Consider the following 26390-nt stretch of genomic DNA (forward strand, 5'->3'; position numbering starts at 1 on the left):
TATTCAAATAAAACGAAGAGGTAGTTTCTTGTTTTGTTAAGTGAATAATAGATTAGTGGTATAGATATTAAATCGTTTGAGGGCAATTTGAGTTGATAACAAAAGGTGCCATAACCGGTTTCCTGTGCACACAATCCAAACAAGTGTCAGAGTGGGTAAAGATGATTCACTGCTGTCAACGTCCGTCTTCGTTCGGCAACTAGAGTCACAATCTGCACTCCTCCGTACCCTACGTGTTATTCCATAACTGTGTTGTTCAATTCACATTTTTTTATTAACAGCTTTGGCATCATTGTCCGTTTTCGAAGATGTCACATAACTAACTTTACAACAAAATTAGGGTTAAGCTTTATATTTTCTTAAACCTTGTTACAGCAAATTAAGAAAAAGAAAACACTAAGATGAAGTATAGTATGACAAAACGTACCTCCTTTTACAATGATAGCCTACAATACTGTCAACTATCATAGCACATGAAAGAACTATTAAAAATATTGAATTAAAATTGGTGTGTTCCTTCATCATTGTTCATTATTGTTTTGTTATATTAGATTGAATTGTTGTTCGGATATGACTTTTTATATGCTAAATTTAACCTGTTAATGTTATTTAAAAATAAATGTTAAAACTGAAATGAAACCTGTTTGTTTCCTTTCTATGTTGAATATTAACTTGAGAAATTAAGAAAGGGGAAAAATGTTTGATAGCAGTGAAGTTAACGGGGGAAAAAAACTTTCGTTTTTTATCGTAAGAAGTTGTTCTAGTTATTATTTCCTTAGCTTTCTCTTTTGCAGTGATCTCTCTTGTCCTTGGTTGCTCTTTGGTTCAGTCATCAGCCGGCCTGCCGACGTGGCGGGGCGGAAGAGGAGCTGCTGGCTGGCACCAAACGGGTGAGCTGCGCTGTCACTTTCATAAAAACAATAGTCTCTTTAAGCTAAACAACTTTACATATAGTGAAGACAGCTGTAGCAGAAAGAAACCTGCAAAATATACTTGTGTTTAAGTTTGAAACATTCGCTTCAGTCTTTAAAGAGTTTGTATGACTCGACTGGAGGATGACACTGGCTGAATAATAGATTAATTGTCATATTGGATCTGTGACATAACAGCGAAACGTCTCCTTTTGCAGGTTCTTCAACGTTTGGCATTTTGCTGTAACAAAAAGAGTTTAAATAGACCGAGTAGGCTTTGAAAAATGTGAAGAAGCTATCCCTTTTTAGGGCTAGTGTTTTGATTTGATTACTGATTACTTAAACTTATCAAGTTTTATTGTTATACCTTTACATGCTACAGTTATATTTCCATAAAATACATTCACAGCTCAGGGAAAGGGTGCTCCACTGACAATCTTAACAGCTGAAGAAAATCGGAAATACAGTTGGCTGTGTCTTATTTAGCTGCTGTCTGGCGTCTTTGTGACGCAGACAAACGCATATTGTCAGTGTGTTTACCATTTTTCGCGTGCAGTCTTCACAGAGTTAACGTCACAGGTTTTATGACACTGTGCATCAGGTGAGCAGCGTTAAACAAACTAACTGTAGGAAAACATAAGATGACAGTTTTGACTTGGATGCATTGGCAGAAAGTCACCACTAGATGGCGGTATTAGCCATGAAGCCAGACGACTAGATGTCATCTTTGTTTTAGTGCCTCAATTTAACATGGCTTATAAAAGGTTTAACTGAGAAACAAACAAGTGGTTATATTAAAAGAAAGGGGTTGACACTCAATATTTATTTATATGTATATATATATATATATTTATATGTATAAAAAATGCTCGCTAAAATCTCCCTACTCCCAGATCACCATGTCTCAGGCTGCCTCCCCAGACGTGGACCCCTCTGCTGACATCACACCTCCACCCACCCAGGACCCTCAAACTGACCCAGACTCCTCTCAGGATGTCCCAGCAGCCCTTACTCCTTCCTCAGCCCCCAAGGAGTCCCCTCCGGAGAGTTCACTCCTCCCACAGCCTACTGAGGAGACAACCATAGAGGACAATACTGCTGAGACAAATGCTTCAGAGGTGCAGACAGAGCAACCAAAGCCTCAGGGTCAGCTGGTTGACTGTGACCAACCAGTGAGCCTGGAGGGTGATGCTGAGGCTGCAGAGGAGACCGAAGAGGTGTGTACTAAAAGTTAAGAAATGAAATCTTTGTCTGAGTCAGCAGAAGCGTCTATAACTCCAGAAATATCAAAATAATACAACAGTTTTTTTTGTTGTTTTTTTTACTGTGACTGTAATGTTTACATGTTTTAATTCTGCAGGGGTCTCTTCAGGATAAGGAAAAAGGCTGGGGTGGTTGGAGTTCATGGGGAAAATCTCTCCTCAGCAGTGCCACCTCCTCAGTGGGTGGGTTGTCCATCCTTATTACCTTCCACTATCTGTCTCTTTTCCTTCCTCCTGTCTTTGATTGTTTACTTTTTTCTGTGTGTGCAGGTCAGGGTTTGACCTCAGTGAAGGTGAAGGCAGGAGAAGCTCTGCGGCTCCACAGGACCTCAGTAGGGGAGGAGGCACAAGAGGAGGTGGAGGAAGGAGCAGAAGAGATGAGAGAAGGAGGAGAGGATGGAGAAGCTGACCCGTCGAACTCTGCAGAGTCCTCTGTGGGTGCTGCAGCTCCTGGCAGGGGTGTTTTCTCCACCATCACACACGCTGTGCAGAACACAGTGAGTCACACACACACACACACACACACACACACACACACACACACACACACACACACACACACACACACACACACACACACACACACACACACACACACACACACAAACCATCCAAAATCATGTGACTACAACCTGCCAGTTCGGATGAACTCACTACCCTCTGCTGCAAACCTGCTTAGTTAGGACACAGTGAGACATGACGCAGATTTCACTGCTGCTTCTCTTGGCTTTCCTCTGATGTTGTCTCGATGCACAAGTTTAAAGTATGAACAGTCAGTGGTTCAAAGCTGTCTGCTTTAATAAAAGCTGAAGAGGCCTCTTTCGAAAAAGAACCAGTAAAGTACTTTTCCTCTGTGTGAACATGGAAGTGCAAAATCTGATATCTAAGCAGGTGTTTACCTTATTTTTAGTTCACATTGTCTTATTACACTTAATATGAGTTAGATGAGTTGAGAAAAAATGTCTTATTTTAAGATGTTGGCACAAGATGGCATTTTTTTACTCTTTACAAGCAATTCAGGTTTCGTTTTTATCTTTTGATATTGTAAAATAAGGCATTTTCTGGACAAGTCAGTGAATATGACTCATGTTGATAAAACCATTTTATTAAAAATAAGATACACATAGTTGCTTTGATTGCAGTTTTTGCAGTGTGAATTTGACCATCTCACTGTTTTGTGATTTCTCTGTGTGCATTTTTAAGTTCAAAACTGTAATGACACTTTGAGCTGCAACTAATTTTGAATCTTTTAGATTACTTTAATTTTCATCATGCATCTTATCTGTTAATTTTTTTTAGTTTAACATGTAATAATAAAAAAAACATACAAATAACATAGACCCCAGCAATAGCAATAATGTATTGCTGTACCATTTAACAAGATAGTATAATAATATAATAAAAAAAAACATATAGAGACAAGAAGAAAATAATGACCAAAAAAATACAAAATAGAAAAATAAAAAAATAATAATGAATAATAAAAATTATTATAAAAAAATCATAATAATATTATATAAAATTAAATAAAAATAGACAACAATAAAGATAGAATAAAACTATGACTTATTTGAAAAGGCGGCAGCAATGGCAACTTAAAGACCTCAAGTTAATACAACCATCCTTCAAAAAATCCCCAAAGCGTTTCCATACTTTAACCAACTGTCTTCTTTTCCCTCTAACAATATATGTCAGTCTTTCCAGTGCGAGATATGATGCAATCTCCTTCAACCATAGTTTTACAGAGGGCAACTGTGTGTTTTTCCAGAAAAGAGCAATCAGTCTTCTTGCTTGAAGAAGAACAAAATCAGTTAATACTGGTTGTTTAATATTGATCACCATTTTTTTGGATGTATACCCAGATAAAAAAGTTTAGCTTGTAGGGGATGTTCTTATCCACCATCTTAGAAATGGCCTCCATCAAACTTTGCCAAAATGATTGTACTTTTAAGCATTCCCACACACATAACACTTTGGGCAAATATCTGGAATATTATGACAGATCTTATTTAATTTAACTTAGGTGACATAAGTTAACATAAGCAATTTATAAAGTTTTAAAATCTTTCAGAAAATAAATAAATTAATGAAATTCATAATTTTGTATCAGGACTCAACTAAAGATGCCATCACAACTGCTCTCTTACTCACAGGTCTGACAAGCACTTGATTAGACAATGTCAATCTATTGTTTTGTAAAGTCTTTAGAGCAACAAGTAGCAGCAAAATAATATGTTACTGTGATGGCTTTAAACTTGAAAATAGTTTGTCGAAACGTTAAAGTTAAAGTGTGGAAGATTTAAAGTTAAGTATGTGTCTTTAAAAGAATAAATTATTAATAATAAGAAGGAAAAAGACGAATGTGATGTTTAATAAAACCAAACAGATCAGTGTAGCTGGATCTCTGTCAGATTAAGGCCTTAAGATTCACAATCAGATTTTACTTTATTATAGAAGAGAATGAAAATGAGATGGGAAAAGTTTGTCCTGGTGTCTTCTGTTTGTATAGGGTTGTTTTCATACAAAACACTTTTCATTAAGGAAGTCTTAGTTTTTAATGTATTTATTTTCTAATAATAATGATATAAACCATTTTAGTGTTCAGATAAGTCAAACTCCCTCTGTCAAATCTTTAAAATTTGCTTCACTTACTTTCTCCTTCTCAGGGTAAGTCAGTGATCAGTGGAGGTTTGGACGCTTTGGAGTTTATTGGAAAGAAGACCATGAACGTTCTGGCTGAAAGTGACCCGGGTTTCAAAAAGACCAAGACCCTGATGCAGAAAACAGCATCACTAAGTCAGGCACGCAAATTAAATTTTATTCATCAATTAAATCATCAACAGGGATCACTTTTCTTCTTTTTCAGTGAAGTGACAGCTGTGCAGCAGTGATATATCACTTCATGTCTCATTCCTCAGATGTTAAAGGAAGCCAAAGAAAAGGAGCGTGCACGTTTGGAGAACCATCCGATGACTGAACCCACAGCTCACTACGGTATACTGTTTGATGACTACCAGGGCCTGTCACACCTGGAGGCCCTGGAGATCCTGTCCAACGAGAGCGAGGGCAAGGTGAGTGAAACGTGAGGAGAGAAAGAGTCACTTAAAAAATAGATTCAATGAAGTTACAAACTCCCTCTCTGCTCACAGGTGCAAGCCTTCCTCTCTTCTCTCACAGAAGAGGAGCAGGACGAAATAAAGAAGGAGCTAATTCTCATAAAGGATATCTTTATCAAGCAAGAGGAAGAGGAGAAGGGGGAGGAAGAGGAGAAAGAAGAAGGACAGACGAAGGATAACGGTGATCTAAGTTCCCACTTACACTGTTCTACCCCCCTATGTGAGTGAGCCTGACGAGCACCAGACCTGCTGGAGGTAGAGGAGGTCTCTGAGCACTGACACGGGATCAGTTTTCTTTATGTCTGTTTGAACTCTGACAGGTTACGAGCTTAACTGTGGTTTCACTTTGGTTAGACGTTCAGTTTTAACTTATTACTGGAGGCATTTCAGGAGTATTAGCTCTTACAAGTTCAGTACAGCTCAAATCAAAGCTCTTTTTCTGGCTTACAAAACTGTGACGGGAAGGTCTCCTGCCTGTGAAAGACGCCTGGTGCTTCCAGCCCAGCATGGCTCCAAATCTCTAGCCAGACTCTTCTCCTCTGTTGTGCCCATTTGGTGGAATAAATTACCAAACTCTATGCAATCCACAGAGTCACACTTAGGCACTCAACCTGACCCTTCTCCTCTTTGTCCTCAGTGGTAGAATGAGGTCTCAGACCCTGGTCCTGGTGTATAACTGACACTGATTATTCAATTTTTTTGAAGGCTGAGCTATATAGTTGACATTGATTTTTAATTGTGGATAGCAGCGGCTAAATTATTTAACATGAAGAAAAAAAACAAAACAAAAATCACATTTCTACTGGCAATTGATGGCAGCACCTGCAGCCAAATAACTTGAAGCACTTTGTCACGCTAAGGTTTTCCCCCAAGTCTAAATTCTAGCTTGTATTCCACTTCCTTTTGGACGAAAGCATCTGCTAAATGAAGTTCTAAAACAGTAGAATTCCTTGAAATGCATTAATATAGTTTGAGGAAAAAATACTAACATGATATTTGTAGAATGTAATGTTGAAATGTTTTATTTGCAGCAGCAGGGCAAACTCTTGGGAATTGGAGTTGTATTCCTGATAAGATGCCATTGTCGTCTTTTGCCGTGTAGAAATGTTTCACCAAAGTGAAATTCACTGTCAAGAGGAAACCATGTGACCCACCCACCAAATTCTCATTATTTAATATTTGAATTAAAGAAATATAAATGTGTCCGACACTAAACCTCATGTATTCTCAAGCGCAGAATTCAAAGCAGACATTGTGTTTCTTCATCCTCTGGGGGTTTAACTCAATCTCTGATCCAGTGTTGGTGTTCAGGGGCCACCAACGCATTCACGTAACACTGAATCAAAACAAACCGTTTTAATTCATTTGGCATGTAAATGAAACAAGATGTGCAGCAGATTTCTGTCATGCTTGTTGCTGAAGGCAAATAATAATCATACAGTCACGATGCCAGCATGGGGAAAACAGTGCATGTGGAACAAATCTGCTTTCCTTTCATGGTTCTTGTTTGGTTTGATTTGAGTTATTCTTTGAAAATCAAGGTATACTAACTTGGCATGGGTGTGTGTGTGTGTGACTCTGCCAGCAGCTGACGGGGAAGAGTTTGTGAGCATTCTCACTGAGCTGCTTTTCGAGCTCCATGTTGCTGCCACCCCAGACAAACTCAACAAGGTGAGTCCACACACACACACTCTCTCACAAACACACACTCACCTTGATTCCTCACACAGATTTATATCGTAGGAACAATATCTTAAGTCACAGCTGATGCTTTGTTCGTGAGTGTGTTTTCAGGAGCTTGGATGCTACTGAATCATGTTTAGAGATATGATAGGATTAAACAAACACCATGGCTCCTTATTAGTAATCCATAAATATGACACGTTACCAGCTGAAACTGTTAAAGTTAGGAATTTTAGACCTGATTTGAACCTTGTTTTTAAAAAGTTTCAGTCTTGTTTTCCTGGTTAGCTCTCACTGGGAGGACTTATCAATACTCCCTGCAGCTGCAAAGGGAGTAGGTTTATCCTCCTGAAGCTACATGTACTTTAAATCTGTTTTTTTTATTGGTCAACTCATCTAATAGTGTGAACAAACACAGTATAAAATGAACAACTGGTTGTTAATAGTTAAGTCGCAGCTGCATACGCAAGTAATGAAAGGATAAGTTCGGTTTATACAGCTTTACATTGTTTATAGAATGAAGTAGAACAAAATACTCACCCAGAAGGTTTTCCTGATCCAAGCAGTGCTTCGGGAGATATTTAGATCCAAAATCGTGCAGCAGACGTCCGTATAATGGGATCCATCGGGGCATAGACAGCGCTGCTCCTAAAACTGCATTAATCATCCAAAAACTCATGTTTTTTCACCAATATTCCATCATGGTCCGCTCCGGGTTAGTCCTCTGCTGCAGTCTGTGTCACTCCAGACAGCGGTGTGTGGCTGTACTGACCTCTGAACTGACGGAAACTTTGTTTACATTGCCCCTATGGCGTCGTCATGTAGCCTGCCGTCTTCCTCTGAAACAATGAGCCGCACTGCGCATGCGCGGAGGTACAATTTGTCAGTTAAACTTATCCGAACTTATCCTTTAATGTCATTTTGAAACAAATATCACAATTATAATGATCCCTCACTTAATATTGATTGGAAAACATCTCTCAAGATTGATTTTGAAGCATTCATTTCATTTAAAATTCTCTGATTAAACAAATCAATAATTAATCCATAAAACATTCAGAAGATTAAACACAAGCTAGCTATTAGCTGCAGTCATGTTTAACTGGCAGGTTTCCACTCCTGTTTTTACATTTCATTCCTTAAAAGTTAATTTATTCCTCCCTCCTGCTGCTGTCTTGTAAGAAATGTAAAAGTTACCACCTTTGAAGTTCTCCTGAATATTCAGATTCACATATAGAGAACCAGCATTAGCATACAATCGTGTGTACGCATCTGATTAGCATACATCAGGGTGGCAATCTCTCACCATGCTGAGCTGATGGGGGGTAATTATGCTTCTCCAGGCTCGCAGGAGGGCTCATGATTGGGTAAGCGAGGTGGAACTGCCTGTCAATACTGGAACGGCTGGTGGGGAAGCTCAAGACCTGCAGGGAGGAGAGGCCTCACCTGAGGAGACCGAGACAGAGGAGAAGAAGAAGGATGGGGAAGAAGAAGAGCAAGGGGAGGAGATCAGCAGGGGGGAGGAGATGAAGGAAGGAGAGGAGAAGAAGAAGGACCCCAGATCTGTGGAGGTGAGGTCAGCTCAACATCGTGTGACTCATAGAGGTTTTTTTAAAGAGGCCGCCCTATCACCCTGCTGTCACCATCTGTTGGCTTAGATATCATTTTAAGTCTAAGTTAAGTGTGTGTGTGTGTGTGTGTGTGTGTTCGTGCATGTGTTCATCTTCCTCTCTCCAGGCTGTCTACCTGTCATCAGTAGGCAGTCTGGCAGAAGTCACAGCTCGCAGTATCGAGCAGCTCCACAAGGTGGCAGAGCTCATCCTTCACGGCCAGGATCTGGAGAAACCAGCCAGAGACCAGGCACACATCCTCACCAGGTGTGTGTTTCTGTGCATGTGTGTGTAAAGGTGTGTGACATCCTCTTATGTGGAAGAAATAGAATGAGATAAAATCTACATTTTGATCCCAGGTTGACGTGCGCCATGTGTAAGGAGGTGGAGTGTTTGGCCAAGAAGTTTTCTGACACGCTGCTTCTTGTCGGGGTAGGTGAGAGGGATTGGGATGTTGTTTGTGTGAACAGTGGGAGTATTAAAGGATCAGGCTGGTATTTTTTTCTGTTGTTGTTAAATCCTGTAAAGGGTTTCAAAGCACTTCCCCACCTTGTGTTGGAGCTCATCCCTGAGCCTCTCAGCTCACTGGGTCCTAATAATACTATGAACCAGCACAAAAAAAACATTTTTTTTTTGTTTGGTACATTTTGCTTTTTTTGGGTAAGAAAGCTGAGCAGGAGGATGCAGCACAGCCAGCAAACTGTGCAGAAAGCCACGAGCCAAATCTAAGTTTTTATAAGACAATTTTTTCAGTGAATTGATTCACACATTTGATTAAACAAACAATTTTTAATACTTTTAAAGTCTTTAAGATAATCCAGATATTGTTTCACCTACTTTATGAAAAGGGCACATTACTGTGTTTTAATGGAAAATGAACGCACCTGAAGATCATGTTTAAAAGTTCATGAATGTTACGCATTAAAAAAAAAAAATCCACATCTTCTCTCCCGCAGGGTCAGAGGAAAGCAGAGGAGTTGAATCCACTGGTAGACAGTGTGCTACAAGAGGTGAGGTGCTCAGATTTTTGCTCAGATGAAATTAAACTTACATAAATAAACAATGAATTGAGTTACTGTCGTTATCCCAGCCAAATGTGGAGAGCTGATTTTACAAATGGTTGTTTCAAACTTGTTAAAGGAAATTAAAAAAGCATCACACAGGTTATGGACAGACATGTTCCTTATGGGAAAAAAAATCACAAGTAACTTACATTAAGCACAGTTTTGGTCTAGAATACAATTTATTACCATGACATTTTTAACTCAGTTGTGAATGTAGCCCCTGAATACAAATATTTGGGCACTAATACTGATTTTTTTAAAGCATTTTGTAGCAGTCAGCAGTTTTAGTCTTAAAAGTGTTTAACCCTGAAATGACTGAATTTAGCACATTGTTTGTTATCTATAGCAAAAACTTTAATCTAAGCAGGTATTTTTGTCGTATTTTAGTAAAAGTGGTCATTCTAGTTTTGGTTTGAACCACATCCACCTGACATGTCCAGAAAAATGTCTTAATTCAAGATATTAAAATGCAAAAATGATGCTTAAATTGCTTGTAAAGAGTGGAAAAAATTCACCGGTGGGGTAAGAAAAGTGTGCTTATCAAGTTTCTGAAAACAAGAAAAATAATTTATTACAAGAAACTAAATAAGTGCATATTCTTGTCCTATTGGAAGACATGTTTTTTTTGTTTGTTTTTGAGTATCTTGAAATGTAATGTTAATCTGGACTTGTCATTATTTAGCTGATTTTAGGTTTAAAAAGATAATTTTACAGAAAATAAGACAAACACTTGTTAAGATTTCAGCTTTGCAACGTAAACAACGATGAACTTGTATTCTTTTTTAATTCTGTTCACTGTTGTTCTGTTGTGTTATGCAAAACGAGCAAAAAAACCCAACAAATCTGTCAGTTTTTCCTACCTAAAACTTTGAAATAATACTTTTTAGGATATGAATGTTTGTGTTTATTAATGAAAAATGATGATGATGACAATGATGATGCATTAATAATGATTGTCTGTCTGCAGGGCTCCAACAGCACAAACTACATCCACAATGCATTTCAGCTGCTGCTCCCCATCCTGCAGATCTCCCACATCCAGAGCCAACAGAGCCGCCTCACCTCAGAACCCACGGCACAAACACAACACTAACACACACACACACATATGCTCACGCACACAGGCTACCTGCTCACCTGCTTGTCTTAATGTATCTGTTGTTGTACAGTAAAGTATAAAGAATAGATTATTACGGATTAAGTGCTTTAATCTACATTAAGTGCCATAGTAACAGATGAAGATGTTTTATATTTACATGAACTTACAGATAACAGTTTAACAAACACACACATATAGAAGCGACACTGAATGAGTGTCTCTTTCATGTAGTTGTTATTTGGACTCTGTTTACAAATAGTGAGATAACTTTCTTTGAGACTCCAGAGATGATTGGACTCAAATGTGTTTCTTATTCATCTCAAAAAGCTGAACCAAATATAAAACGTACTGAATGTGTTGAAAGGATTTGATGTTAATGTTAATTACGCTTGTTTTGCACTCCTCATTGTCCGTTGTCAGTCCAACAGAAGGAGAATCGACTAACACTACTAGGTTGTTATGAAATGTGTTCATCTGATATGAGAAAAATGACAGTATTAGGGATTACGACTTTATTTCTTATGCTAAATTATGTGAAGCAACACAACTTTTTATTTTAGTCTTGTGCAGCTTGAGTTGAAAAATATCCCATCGTGCTTAAACTTTAGAAAACATTGATTTCTCTCTTCCCTGTTCTTGTAAACATTCAATATTTAATGTAGGTGTATTTATTTTATAACATGCTGCTACATACTTTAAAGTAGTAGCTTTTGGAGGGGAATTGTCCTAAAAACTTATATCACTGAGAAACAGATGAAGAGATCACAACAAGTTTCTTATGTGTTTGTGGAGAAATAAGTATAGCTTCACAAAAAGATGAGTAACAGGACCTCAGCCCACTAATAATCATCTATATGGCTTGTTTGATGATAAAAAGTGTATAAATAATAGGAACAGTGTGTTGATTCAAGGTTTAAGAGGATACAGAAACAGAAGTTGGCAAAAAATCACTCCAAAAAGATAAAATCTGACACCACTAACTCTGATCTCCAATAACTTCCTCATGTGCTGTCTGATGAGGGTTGTTATTGTACAGTTAATGGACTGCTATTGATGCTAAAATATTGATTATAGCCACTTAACTAGAAACCTTTCAATGGGTATCTTAGTGAGTGTGAGAGGTTCTTTCCTGTTCCTCATTTTGTGGTCTGAATGAAATGCGAGGCTAACATGCCGCTGGCGCTAGATGAACATTTACCAAACAGATGACGTGTTTCTCCTCTAACTCTTGGAAGGAAACTGAGTATTACCCACATACTTACTTACTTCTTCAGAAACTATCATGTCATGTCCTTTATCAGAGTCTCGACAATTTCTTTTGGCCTTAATGCTCTTTTAAACAGATTTGGATCCATCCGGTACGTGTTACCCACCTCTCATGTACCACCTGTGTTCAGTTTAAGCAGAATTCCCATGATGCTCACAGTGCATCTGTTTTTAATAGCCAGTGTTAAATTAGCTCTCAGCTTGTGGCCTGCAGTTAGACAGATCTCTGAAGGAGAAAAAAACACTCTTTTCCTCATTTGTGCATTTCCTCCCCCTAATGATAAACTCAGACAAGAAAAATGATCAATAACAGAAATAATTCTCATTCCTGCTTCAGCATTTCCACTCTTTTTATCTTCAGCTAAATCAAGTTGGACGGTTGATCGAATCTTGCCTTGATACAAAATGATTTGCCGTGAAAGGAGAATAATTTTTGGGAGCCCATTTATTGAGACAGTCACTTTGATAAGATTCCATTTTGATAAAGTGCCCTTAGACTGTATGAGGAAGACATGTTGGAAATAAATATGTGTAACCATCTTCATGTGTCTCTGCGGTCTTTACTTTCAGTGCACAGGAGGCAGGGAGTTGTAAAAGGAAGATTTTGCTCCTCTGCTCCTCTTTCACCAGGGCTGCTCCTCTGAGGTAGATGGATGACCACGATGATGCAGATTGACTAAAAGGAGAAAATATAAACTTCCTTAAAAGAGAACAGAAGTTGGATGATAGAGGAAGAAGTCAAGTTAGGATTCTCTAAACTCACAGGTGGACTATTTGATGGCCTGTCACCATTAGGCTTTTTCAGGCACTGACTGCTCCATATTGATTTCATATAAAATCCCCAAACAGAACTCGTATCCCCGGCATATTAAACTTAATAAAAAGTGACAACACATTTTGGGACAGGGGGAGCTGACAGACTTTTTTTATCATATCTTAAAAACAGATCCTGAAACCCAGCTGCAAGCACTACAGAAGAAATATAATATCTGAATTCAACCATCCACAAAGACAAAGTATTGCATGCTTTTAGCTACCTCTCCAAGCATCTTAAGGATAATATCCCTGATATCTGATGCAAGGTGATTCTTAACTTGCTTTTCTCTTATTTATTTTATTCAATTTGTTTGAGAAAAGCTGGGAGCTGTACAGTCAGTGTCTCAGTTTGCTCAGTGACCCGGTCACAAAATTTGTTTTCGTTCTGTCCCCAGAAACAGAAAAGAAAGAGCTTTAGCTCCTCTGCTCCTGCAGCCTGGAATTTGCTTCAGGTTGATTTGAGTATGAGTGAGCTGATGTCTCTAATTTGTTTAAAAGCAAGATGAATCAGCTTGTAGATACTTCTATTGATGAATTTGTGTCATGTGATCTAGAATATCTAAGTTTTGTAGTCTTTGTTGTGATTTTGTTGGAACATGCTGTGGCCGGTCTTGGTTGGGAAACTTTTGCTGAAGATTTTTAATCTCAATGAAGCTTTCCTGGTTACATACAGTTTACATTACACATAAATGATTGATTTTAAGGTTATCTCACTGGTTTTTAAATGTCTTAATGATCTTCCTATTTGTATGACTTGCTTCATGTCGAGGATTTTTAACAGTACCTTCTTTATCTTTAAACTGAGTTTTACTTTTACTTATTCATCTTTTTTATTTAAATAAGTTTAGATCTTCTTCTTTTGAAAGGTGTATAACCTTAATCTTTTATTTTAGTATATTTTTTTATCTTTTTTTTTGTTTTCACTTTATTATTAATCTTATTCACTGCGCTGCTTCTTTCAGCTTTTTAATTCTGTATCTTAAAGATTTAGTTTTACATGATTTTCTCTTTTATTACTTTAGTCTTTCAACATTTTATCATCTCATTTATTTATTTTTGATTTGGTTGTTTTATTGTCTTATTTTGAGTTTAAAATTTTACTTTACTTTCTGTGTTTTCTCATTAAGGTCTCCAGATAGCGTTTCCAAAGTTTCTCAGGTCATCTGCATGGATTTTAATCAAATTGTGATCATCTTGTGCACTAAGGGACTGGGATGGTGGGTTGGAGGTGGAGGGTTGTACACCGATGTGTGTGTTTATGGGGGTTATCAGGTCACTTATGATTATCATTTATTTTCTATTTTTGTCTAGCACTTTGTGTTGCCACTGTTGTGAATGAAAAGTGCTTTATAGATACATTTTGATTAATTGATTGGTTGATTGACATAAATACATACTGAAGACTGTAAGAAAACCACCATTGCAACTCAGCTTGAGGAAAGGGCAAGGGTCATATCTAACTCCATTCAGAAAACCAGAATAAAGCCAAAGAACTGTGATACATGAGATAACTTGTATATCTATTTAGCTTGTCTTCACTGTGGTGTTGTCCAAACATCTGTGTTCATGTTTCTGCTTCAACACTGTGTTACCTGTGTAACAGCTGTCAATATTTCCCTCCAGCAGAGTTTCTCTGTCAACTGAAAAAAGTATGAAGATGACTATCAAAACAAAGAAATTGACTGTGAGTTATATTTGTATTAGTGTAGGTGTATGATACAGTTCTTTACCTTGATGGTCAACTTCCTGAATGGGTGACAGACCTGTCCATAAAAAAGAGGAACATACTGTGAGAACTCTGAAATCAAAAAGTTACCCAATGATTTTCATCACAACAGCGAGTACTGGAGGAGTATCTGACCTGGCCGGGACCAGGACCCATGAAGGTGGGGGGTCATTCCTGCCGGACAAGAAGAGGTTAGAAGAATTTAATTTGACTGAGAAATATGCTGAAAAGTTGTTTCAACAGTTTCAAGACAGTTACCTGTAGGAGTGATACTTTCTGCATGTTTTTCAGCACCTGGTTGAAAGATAATCACAAACTAATTTATCATAACTAATATCAACAGGGCTTGAAATATGCCCTCATAAAATACAGAGGACAGACTTTACCTCTTAACTGCTGACCAGTAAAGCTGTATCTGACAGGCTGCCCCTGCACGCTTCCTGACACAAAAACAGAAACATTTTCAGATCATTCTCATAAGATTTCATCAACTCAGTGATCTGTGTAAGTGAGTGTGTGTATTTATGTGTTTGTGTCTTACTGCCAGAGTTTGTCTTCGAGTAGATCTGTCCAATCACAGTTGTGACAACAGCCAGCAGCACGACACACAGCAGAGCTAGCCAGAGCACCCTGAGCACACAACCCCACTCACCTTGGAGAGAAAAACAGCAGCAGCTTCACATAAAAACATCCAGGCCTGCAAGTGCTTTTTTTTCCTCACTTACTTGTCAACTTTTTGGATTTCTTTTTCAAGACACGCAATGACAGACAGAAACCGTGTCAAGTTAAATAATCCAGAGACTTGTCAAGAGATTTTTTCATACCACATGATTGATTTTATCATATAACTTACATCAAGACAAAGGTAAGACCTGCTTTACATTTTGAATATACTGAGTGAGTGATACAGCCTGAGCTAACGGCTAATTAGCCTTTAGCTCGGGCTGTATCACTCTAGTGTTTAGCTTTCTTCTTCTCTTCTATCCTTTTTCTGTCTGACAGTTAGGCTCCTGTTTCCACTATCACTACAAAATTAATCACAGAAATCAGCAGAGAAAAACACACATAGGCTATCTGTGTGTGTTTTATTTCTTTTCACTACTAAACTCTGTCAGTCGGCGTGGTGTTGTCATAGAGACGTAACGTGCCGTAAATCAATCTGACCCTGCTCTGCCTGCCTGGAAGCTAGGAAGTAGCAGTTTAATATAACGTGTAAACAACAATGTTTTTTTGTTCGTTGTAAGTGATTTGTCACAATTAACTGTTGAAAAACCGCGATTAATTCAAGTTTGCATACATAGTTGCATGTTTTTATTCATATCTATCCAAGAAGTAAGAAAACAAATCCTTATTATTTCTGATATCTTCATGTCATTTTGGTAAGGACTTTTTTGATCCCTTTCGAGTTCATTGGTTGGTTCATCAGTTCAGCACTGCCACAAAAATCAAAATATCAAAAAAAAGAGAGATGTAGAGATGGGGATGTTAGAAATTAAGAGATGGAAAAAAGCAGCAATATTTTAAGACAGCAACAAATTTATGTCCAAAAAAAAAAAAAACTGACAGGTTGTGAGAAGTGGCTGGGAAAAAGATGGACCTCCAAAGGCAGTTTTCTAGCTGATAATGCCGCAGAATATGACTTTGAGGTAGCAGAGAGAGAGCCATAGCCAAACTCAATTCAGATACAGTAGATTAAGATGAAGCCTCTGACCACACAGCACAGAGAGAGGAGGGGAAACAGAGCCACAAAGCCAAGGCCAGAGACAAGTGAAGGTAGAACAAGATAAATGTGAGCAATTGAAAAAAATGACTCTACTTTAAACTGATCAAGGAAAAATGAATCTGAACGAGATTGAATCAATTTAATCTCAAATGAAAAATGATTGGCCAATTTCTTTGTCGTCTCTCACCTCTCCAGTCTTACAGTAAAGCCTGAATGACCCCACAGAGAACAAAAAACATGTCTTTCTAATCCCAGCACCAACCTTTCACTGTCCGTTCCCATGGCACCCCTTCCTTCGCTGTTAGATTCAAAACTGTTTGACTGGACAGCCAAAGGAGACAGCGGCTCTGAGTGGTTGACCTTGGCTTAGGTAAGACAGGGAGACAGCAGTAAAATGCCTTCAGCTGTCTGTCATTACCCTCCTCTTCTTGTTCTTCTGGTGGTAGGAGGTGTAAGGAGCTAAGATTACTGTGACCAAACAAGGTGAGGTTCAGCGTCTGTTCATGCCTTAGCTGAAGCTCCACTGACACCTCAAAATATACCTTTAAACCTGTGAATAAATGGATAAATAAATATTACCAGGGACAATTTGTCATAAAAACCCTTCAAGTGCAGTCTTTTAGCATGCAAACATGTTTGGAGTAGGAGTACAGTGTAGGTCAACAAGCATTCAGGGATAATATCAAACCATGATTGAGCAATGATGTCTGTCTTAATTGGTGAATCCCAATCATTGTTTTGCTGTAGCCACATTTCAACACTTCAGGTTAAGAACAATATGTTCCTCTTGATGGATTTCTTTTCAAGTTTGACTCATCACATCACTTGTATGGTTGGGGCATGATATAAATCCTGAGGCATCTTTGTTTAAAGATTGTTTTACAGTTGATCAATTATTGCAGAATTGCTGTAAGGTTACAGTACAATCCTAGGCAAAGTATCAAGTATTAAGAAGTGTGCCTTTGCTCCCACAGCCCTAAGTTCTCACAGTTCCCACATTTTAAGTTTTTTTTCTTCTGAAATCTAGTTTTGTTTGTCTGACTTCAGGAAATAAATTCAAGAGTCTGGCATTTAACCTCTGCTTCAGCCCTTTTGATCAGCCTTTCTTATTTTTTCTTGCAATAATTATGATTGTGATGCTTTCTGCTGCTGCAGATTGAAATTAAAATAATTTGTTCATTTGTTCATTAATTCATTAACTATAAAGTGCTTCCAAACAATCTTAGGGGAGGATAGGGCTTAAACTAAAGAGAAATGTAGGAACTCAAGACCTAATTTTAAAAATGTACTAGAAATGAGGGAACACAGGGCTGACCTGAGTATTGTATCGTATCCTTTCATATCCTTTAGTACTGTGTTGTTTTGTTCATGTTTTATTGTGTGTTAGTGTTTTGTATTGGTCAGTACAGTCAAGTATGGTACAATGTATTTTGATGTAGAATAATATGGTATTGCTTCACGCTGTACTGTATCATATTGTAATGTATTGTATCCTATCGTGTCACATGGTATACATATCTATATATCTATATCTATATCTATATCTATATCTATATCTATCTATCTATCTATCTATATATCTATCTATCTATCTATCTATCTATCTATATCTATATATATATATATATATATATATATATATATATATATATATATATATATATATATATATATATATATATATATATATATATATATATATATATATATATATATAAATATCTTATTGTATCTTATTCAAGCAGCAACCTCCGGTCTAAGATATACAATACGGAAGTGCTAAAATCTGCCGTTTTTTGAGTGTCCACGTGAAGCTGGCTCCGGAAGTACCAGAATTCACATACACAAGCCAAAAAAAGACATTTTCAAAACAGAAATGAACCTATTTACAGCCTGGTTCAAAAAAGGTGTCCTGTCTGAATCATTAATTTTACTATTGGCACACACTATACGGGAGGTGATTTTTATCTAACTGCAGTCCAATCAGAGGCACAGCTCGGGTCACGTGACTGATGAACACCTTATAGCTGTACTCGAAGCCTCTGTCACTTCCAATATGGCCCCTATAGCCGATTGACTTTAAAAGTCTGTCTCAGAAACAGACAGGTGACGTCAGGGAGACTACGCCAATTAATTATACAGTCTATGGTCTCATCGTATCATTCCATAATGTGTCGTATCATATCGTATTGCATCGTAGCATAATGCATAAAATGTATCGTACCGTTTTGTACTGTATCGTACCGTATTGTACCGTATCGTACCGTATCATAGCCATAGACTGTATAAAATATGGACTTAGTCTCTGCTATGTCACCTGTCTGTCCCTGATGCAAAGTAATGAAGACAATAGTTGGTAGGGGCCATATTGGATATGAAGCTGTCTTTGAGCTCCCTTTCTAGCAGCCATAGGGCACCTGTCAGTCTTGCGAGCTGAGCCGTGTCTCTCATTGGACAAACTCACAATCTAATATCTTCTAAACCACTGTGTTAGAAAAAAATTCACCCCACCCCCACAGTGTATACTGATGGTGAAATTAGCAATTCAGATCCAAGCTGTCTTTTGAACCAGGCTGTTAATGTGCTTTCTAATGCCATACAAGTCTGTTTTTTTGGCCTTGTGTTTATGTGGTTCACAGTCTCTCATCCGCCAGCCTCAAGCTGATTCTCAATCAACAGCAACTATTAGCACTTCCTCATAGGCTTCATTTTAGTTGAATCTAGGTTAGTGAAATGGTTTGACAACATGGTATTTGTGTCTAGAACTGTGCGCTCAGTCTAAAGTCAGCTTGCTCTCTTATCAGTTATTTCTTTTTAACCCTTTTAGAAGGAAAGTTTGTCATTTTTAAACCGTCCTCTGCCTGTGTTTGGACGCAGAAATCACAATATCAAAAACCATCCTTCAGACGTTTTTTGTAATGTCTGATGAGTAATCGAAGTAGTAAGAAGAGAAGCTAGTCTAGAAAAACTGAGACATACCTGAAGATGAGATGTTGCTCTGTAACTCTAACATGTCCATATCTGTCTCACACATAAACCAGCTCTTTTCTAGGTCTTCACCACTTCTCCCAGGGTCTGCTGTGGTGCTTTGACTTTCTTTGCCACAGGCTTGCTCCCACTTCTCAGGCGAAGGGTCACACCTCTCCTCGTGCCTGATTTTAGTTTTCCCAATCTTCCCATTTACCCCCCTCTTCACCTGAATCCCCCGCTCACAGGGTCGGTAGGGTAGACAGAGGAAGCTGACTTTTGATGCTGTGAAGGAGAAAGAGAGCGAACAACAGAAACTTCAGAGCGATTTCTCAGCGGGAGCAGGCGGAAAGTGGAAAAAAATGAAGTGCTCTCAAGTCAGAAATCAGAGAGAGATCTCAAAATGGAAACTGTTGCCTCCAGTTTGTATCAGACAGAGACAAACTCACGGGAGACTCACAAAAAGAGAAGTAAAAGGGAACAAATGCAGGAGTTCAAAGGCTAAAGCAACATGCTAACTAAAAGAGCAAAAGCTTTTCAAAGACAAAATATGGAGACATTTGCCTGCAGCTTTCAGTCGGTGTTGTGGGGTGCTATAATTGGGAGTCATTTGAGCTCAGAAAAAGAGAAAGAAGAGGTCAAGCCTGAGTGAGCATGAAGAGGAAGAGACATTAAGTTACTCAAGTAAATAAAGTTCACCTCTGGCGGGTGACCTTTCACAGAGAGACTGACCAAAACTTGGTGAAAAACAGGGCCTTGTTTTTCTATAGGTCTCTAGAGACTGTGAGATGATGAAGTCTTTGAGAAATCAAGTACAATCATAAGGTCAGACACACATGTACAAACACACACACACAGGAGATATCCCTGCATAAGATGACTCACCTCTTTTCAATGTGAAAAACTCTGGGAGGCAGATGATGAAGGCGAGGATCACGAGGATGAGAAGTTTTGCCACTGCTGCTCTTGTCATTGTTGCACCATTTGATCACACACTTACAGACAGACACACACACACTCTTCTTACACCAATGCAAGCATGACTTGTAGCTTGTGGTGTCTGCTTCCTTTTCTGAGAACAAACACATCCATTCACACCCTCCCTCTGACCAGCAGAGTAGTCTTTGGTGTTGCCTGAAACTCCCTGACAGTATTGTCCATAATTCAGGCGACAGCGCGGTGACACACACGTGCAGAAGACGAGAGAAACATCACTTCCTATTACACTTCCTGTCGTTTTCTGAGAACGAGTGAGAAATGGAGAGTTGCAGAAACTACGTACAGTTTCTATCGGCAGAATGTAAGTAGAAATGTTGTGTTTGTCTGTGTGTGTATGTGTGTGTTGGTGGGTAATGGTGTGAAATTGTCTTGTCTCAAGGGGAAGTGACTAATTTACACTCAACTTGTTTATACAATTCCTGTGTGAACACCAACTCATAGATAACTGGTCAGTTGGGATGATATCTGTGTGGTCTGTGTGGGCTGGTTGGAGTTTAAATCTATTATCAGGGTCAAAGAAAGACTGAATCTAACACATATTTCCTAAGGCTTTTATAACTCAAGTAAAAAAACAGGATAATGTTTGTCTTACTGCTCTGTCCCCAGCATCTGTGAGTGATGTTAAAATCAAGACAGAATCAGTCTAACTAAAATCCCATTTCTCTGTTTTGTTTGGTTTTTCTTGGTGTTTGGTGAAAATTACCCACGGAGTCATATCTATGAGAGAATGGAGGCGTTAATGTGACTTGATCTGAAACGTATTACTTGAAGTCCAATAGTTCTGCTTTTGCAATAAGGTTTTATATTGTGACAAAAAAACACTCAGAGAGCGCAGACCTCCTCCAAGCATATTGTGATTGATAAGCAACACTGTAGTCCTTCTTTAATGTTATACTTCCTTTCAGCAGACTGTCTGCTACAATTTGGTGTTAGTTGCAGGTTTTATTTTTAATTTAATTATGATGACCCAGTATAGGGATGGGCATTGATGAGATTTTATCGATATCAATGCCCTTATCGATTCTGCCTATCAATTCAATTTTTTAGCAATTCCCTTATCGATTCCTTCTTTTTCATGTGAATAAATATGGTGACTGGATCTGAATATCTCGCAGCGTAAATATAAAGAAATAAGTAAAAATTGCACGTCATGTGACGCTGATGTACAGTTTTGTAAAATGTTATTGACTCAAGTAGGCCATCTAGTGTCTTGAAGTAGTTATAGCATTATTCCAAGCTGTTTGGAACCTTGCAGTAGTTATGAAGCCAACCATGAGCGTAACTTTTCTTTCATTTGCCTGAAAGTATTTTGACATTTGAAGTTCTCAGTAATGTTTAAAAAGAGTAACTGCAATATGCCTCTGTGATGAAAGTTGGAATTCTACTCTGAAGCCAAAGTTATACAGATGTATGCTAACAGCTGGCGTATCAATGCAATTTCTGGTATACACTTTCATCAAGCTAGTGCTATTTTGTTTATTTTAAACGTATTGAATAGGAATCTCCTGTTAGAGAGTAATGTAGATTTCTTTGAGTGTTCAGTTCGTCAGTAAAATTTCAAGCTAGAAATCCTTAAACAGGTTTTCCTTGGGAAATGTTATCTAACTGCCTACCCAAGAAAGCTGCAGCAGACTAGTCACATAAGGTCCTGCAGCTCTGGCATAGTATAAAGAATTGATAAGAGAATCGTTAAGCACAAAGGCTAGCGACATTGATGGATTGAAACATTTCTTATCAATTCTCAACAGGAACCAGTTTTTGATTCCCAACCCTAACCCAGTACATATTAAATATTCTGGATCTTAGTGTCCAGAATATTATCAGGATGTGGATTGTACTTTTACATCTGTCAGAAATTGTTACCTTGTGTTGTATTTTTTTGCAAAGCAATCCGACCATTTATTGTGGAGTTATATACACATATGGTGAAAATGGCCCTATCTCACAATGATAAAGAATCCTTTAATAAATCCCAGACCCAGATAGTGATCTGGATCACTACCAAAATTTAATCACATTTTCTTTAACCAATTTTGAACATTTCCTGAAAATTTCATCAAGATCTGTTTGTTACTTTTTAACTTGGTGGAGGTATTGATGTTGAAATAAGCAGTGGAAATCTAGAGATCTATAGAAGTTTCCATAACTTTCCATAACTCATTACCATTCTCCCCAGCACTTTATCATCACATACTGTTTCATATTCTCTTTTATGTTTCATTACGCTATACTCTCAAGATTTATAACACTTGTGGGTCATTTTGAAGTAGGTCATCCCATTTTGTCATTAGATATGATGTGGTGCCATAATGTGAGCCGTAATAATTTAATAACTAAGGGAGTGTCACATGGTTATGTCATCACTTTGAGTTGTTAAAGCTATGAGCCCCTGTGGGAATTAAATACGTGATCTTGCCTGTTCATAATCCACAATCAAAATGAGATCATTAGTAACTGTATCAGTACCTTCTGAATGATGTTTCTCAGTATCCTAGTTGACTCCACCAATCCGTTTAATGCATGTAGATTGAAACTTCCAATGACAACACTATGCCAGCTGGCAAAGTTTGGCAGTGAAAAGCAAGACCTGTCTTTTTTCTCCTTAAGAAAATGGTTTCTTGGATTTATTATGTCATAATGATGGACTCTGGAGCTGGACTGTCAAAAATAAAAGGGACAGAAGAGCAGAAAAAAGCTAAAACACAAGTTAAACTGTTTGTGATAATGTTCGATTCAACCCACAGTCAGCAGTTATTCTGCAGTGGTCTGTTCAAACTTGTGAGTAGATGTTGGAGTTGGTAGATGAGCACTGGTTGGACATAACCAGGATTCACTAACGTTGAAAAATGCATGTCTTGGCAAGAGTCATGTCTTTATGGCAGTGGTGGGATTACTACAATCTGTTGTATTGAACAACAGAAAGTTTCTCAGAGAACCTTAAGGAGAATGTAACCAAGTCACCGTACAGTAAAGGTTTGATGATCCCACATTAAATAGGATTTAAGTGAGGATTTTATGTTTAGAGTTTAATAGAGGCTTAAAGAAATTAGCCTAAATGGACTCTATAGGCCAACCAGTCCTTGAGTTAATGTTAAAACATTAAAACAGGCATGGCTGTTTTTATTTCAGCAGCAGAGGAAATTATCTCTCTGTTCCTCCCTTTCTGTTTCACTCCGTTGGAAAATAAACATGTATTTTTCCGTCATACTGTTGGACTTGATCTCTGTTGGGTGTTTAGTGTTGCTCAGATTTTACGGTTGGGTTCCTGAGAGGCACTTATCATGGCAGCGTCAGACAGGGACACACACACACAGGATAAGACAAACACACACACACACATGCTCAGACACACAAACTCAGGGATGAGCGTGCTGGCAGGTGGAGTCTTATCTCCTCTCCACAGCGGCTTGCCTCTCTCAGGGCTCAGTCAGCAGCTTACAACCAGATGGAGGCAGCCAAAACTAAACAAGAAAAATCACTTCCTGTCCTTTTATGTCTATCAAACCTCCGTCAAACATGGGTTTTTCCAATTATTTTGAGTGTATCCCTGAAATGTGGTACTTATTCCCCCCTGTAACCCCTGTGATTGTCGTACAGCATACACCGAGACCTGGTGTTCCAGCTCAAGAGCCCGTATTGTTTTATGCAAACGAGAACCTTGAGTGTGCAGCCACTGAGACCTCATTCATTGATTTCTTGGCTCCTTATGAGGCCTTCACTTTGGCACCTCACTGCCATTGGTTTCCAGGAGCCAGAAGTGACCATATTTACAGGACACGGTTTTCTTCCAGATTAACATGACATAGTTGCAGATTTTGTTCTTTTTTTTACATTTTGTAATGTCATCATCTCTTTTACAAAAACAAATGAAACATTCATCTGAGTTTTTATCATCGTCAAATTTTTCAGCTCTTTGTTTTTGGCATGAAAAAGTGTGAAAAAAGTCATCTAGGGTAGCCGTTCACAAAAACGATAGGATCATGATAAAGAAAGTGAGACAAAGAGCAACACTCAGATATACACTCACCGATCTGAGCTTTATGACATGGAGCGTTATCCTGCTGGAAGTAGCCATCAGAAGATGGGCACACTGTGATCATAAAGGGATGGACATGGTCAGCAACAATTCTCAAGTAGGCTGTGGACTTTAAACCATGCTCAGTTGGTACTATGGGGCCTAAAGTGTGCCAAGAAAATATCCACCACCAGCCTGAACCGTTGATACAAGGCAGGATGGATCCATGCTTTCATGTGGTTGATGCCAAATTCTGACCCTACCATCTGAATGTGGAGCAGAAATCCAGACTCATCAGACCAGGCAAAGTTTTTCCAATCTTCTATTGTCCAGTTTTGGTGTTGCTGTGTGAATTGTAGCTTCAGTTTCCTGTTCTTAGCTGACAGGAGGGTCACCCGGTGTGGTCTCCTGCTGCTGTAGCCCATCTGCCTCAAGGTTGGACGTGTTGTGTGTTCAGAGATGCTCTTCTGCAGACCTCGGTTGTAACCAGTGGTTATTTGAGTTACTGTTGCCTTTCTATCAGCTCCAACTAGTCTGTCCATTCTCCTCTGACCTCTGGCATCAACAAGGCATTTTTACCCACAGAACTGCCGCTCACTGGATATTTTCATTTTTTGGGACCATTCTCTGTAAACCCTAGAGATGGTTGTGGGTTAAAATCCCAGTAGATCAGCAGTTTCTGAAATACTGAGACCAGCAACCATGCCACATTCAAAGTCTCTTAAATCACCTTTCTTCCCCATTCTGGTGCTCGGTTTGAACTGCAGCAGATCGCCTTGACCATGTCTACATGCCTTAATGCATTGCGTTGCTGATATGTGATCTGCTGATTAGAAATTTGTGTTAATGAGAAGTTGGACAGGTGTCCCCAATGAAGTGGCCAGTGAATGTATATATTTCATGGTGAGGCAGCCAGGTAGCTCACCAGGGCCCTGTTCTACGAAGCGAGTTCAGCCTAGCGAGATAGCCTTGGAGCTACCTCGCTGAACTGAGCGTGGTAGCCGGCGGTCTCGCTACATGGTTTTACGACGCTGGTTATCAACCTCATAAGTGGATCCAGCTTGGCAATGAGCGCGTGCACACATATAAGGCGGAGCCCGCTGTATCTGACCAATCGCGAACATGGAGCAGTCTGGAGCGTCAGAGCAGGCCGGAGAGAGAAGGACCGCATACTTCACACAGGAGGAGCAAGAGGTGATCATGAGGAAGTATGACGAGGTGAAACATGTAATTAACGTTAAAAGCAACACCATCGCCGCTGTTAAAGCACGGAAGGAGTGCTGGAAGAAAATTACTGACAGTCTAAATGCGTAAGTGTAGTGCAAAAATAATCTTTTGTGCCATTATCATCCTGAAATAGCACTGTTCACCATGCACTTTTACTGTAACATGCACCATACCTAATTTATTTCTTAGATGAATTTATTCATTTGTTCATTCCTATCGTGTTCACATTTTTTGTGATATGTAGCCCACATGAGCCCTACATGAATTCCTGTCACAATTTTAATATGGGCAATAAAATATTGTCATGGAACAGAAGTGTTGGCATTAAAGATTTTATTACGGCAATAAGAGTTCTTCATTCCCTTTAACTACCTGTAGAAAATGTCATGTACTACCAACCCCTCCCTGGAAAACCAGTAATTTTCATAGAGGTGGTCATCTGAAAAAGAGAGTGGGTCGGGCTCCGATGTCCACGGGATCCTCTAAGAACGGACAAGCCATTTTTTCGTGAGGGCTCATTGGTCAGTGGGCGGGGTTTTAATAGTCCGCGAGTTCAATCTGGAACCTAACCTACCCCGGAGCAGGTTAGCCGTTCAGCATGTGTTGCCATGGAGACTCGCCTCGCTGAGGAGTGATCCCGTGTCGTAGAACAGGGAATCCAAAACCTATCCTCAAAGCTACCTCGCTAGGCAGTAATCCTGCTTCGTAGAACAGGGCCCTGGTGTAGTATGTGTGTGTCATTTGTTTGTTTTCTACACTGTCCTCGTGTATCTCAGACTTTTGCTAGTCATCTGAAGAGACACCAGCTCAGCCTAACCATCTGTGAAACTGACAAAGGAAATATATCTCAAGAAAGCATAAAACCCTAATGGACAGCACTGATTACATTTCTTATATTTTTACTTG

The 26390-nt window shown here is 38.8% G+C and overlaps 2 protein-coding genes across 5 annotated transcripts; one reads left to right on the plus strand and one right to left on the minus strand.

The window, feature by feature from the left end:
* Positions 1-813: 813 nt before the first annotated feature.
* On the plus strand, positions 814-12495 carry fam114a1 (family with sequence similarity 114 member A1). 4 transcript variants are annotated; one of them, XM_074664260.1, is made up of 13 exons: positions 814-890; positions 1805-2128; positions 2272-2356; positions 2444-2670; positions 4840-4974; positions 5092-5244; positions 5323-5509; positions 6878-6960; positions 8316-8543; positions 8710-8849; positions 8942-9014; positions 9539-9592; positions 10614-12495. In XM_074664260.1, the coding sequence occupies exons 2-13, from the start codon at positions 1811-1813 to the stop codon at positions 10737-10739; spliced, it is 1809 nt and encodes a 602-aa protein (XP_074520361.1). In that variant the 5' UTR covers positions 814-890; positions 1805-1810; the 3' UTR covers positions 10740-12495. The 4 variants fall into 4 exon arrangements, with proteins under 4 accessions (XP_074520361.1, XP_074520352.1, XP_074520382.1 ...); XM_074664251.1 differs by having other exon boundaries at positions 6875-6960; positions 10614-12494; XM_074664281.1 differs by having other exon boundaries at positions 5323-5470; positions 10614-12492.
* A 41-nt stretch (positions 12496-12536) lies between these two features.
* LOC141785786 (uncharacterized) lies at positions 12537-20392 on the minus strand. Its single transcript, XM_074664292.1, has 10 exons — positions 20129-20392; positions 19256-19528; positions 16539-16826; positions 15095-15205; positions 14940-14993; positions 14812-14847; positions 14689-14727; positions 14558-14590; positions 14420-14467; positions 12537-12687 (listed from the first exon to the last, which is right to left on the minus strand). Exons 1-10 carry the CDS (start codon positions 20214-20216, stop codon positions 12635-12637), a joined length of 1023 nt encoding a protein of 340 aa, XP_074520393.1. The 5' UTR covers positions 20217-20392; the 3' UTR covers positions 12537-12634.
* Positions 20393-26390: the final 5998 nt, after the last annotated feature.

Source organism: Halichoeres trimaculatus, unplaced genomic scaffold (genome assembly GCF_033239565.1).
Source record: "Halichoeres trimaculatus isolate MK-OKI-2021-1 unplaced genomic scaffold, fHalTri1.1 fHalTri1_scaffold_2, whole genome shotgun sequence".
Classification (NCBI taxonomy): domain Eukaryota; kingdom Metazoa; phylum Chordata; class Actinopteri; order Labriformes; family Labridae; genus Halichoeres; species Halichoeres trimaculatus.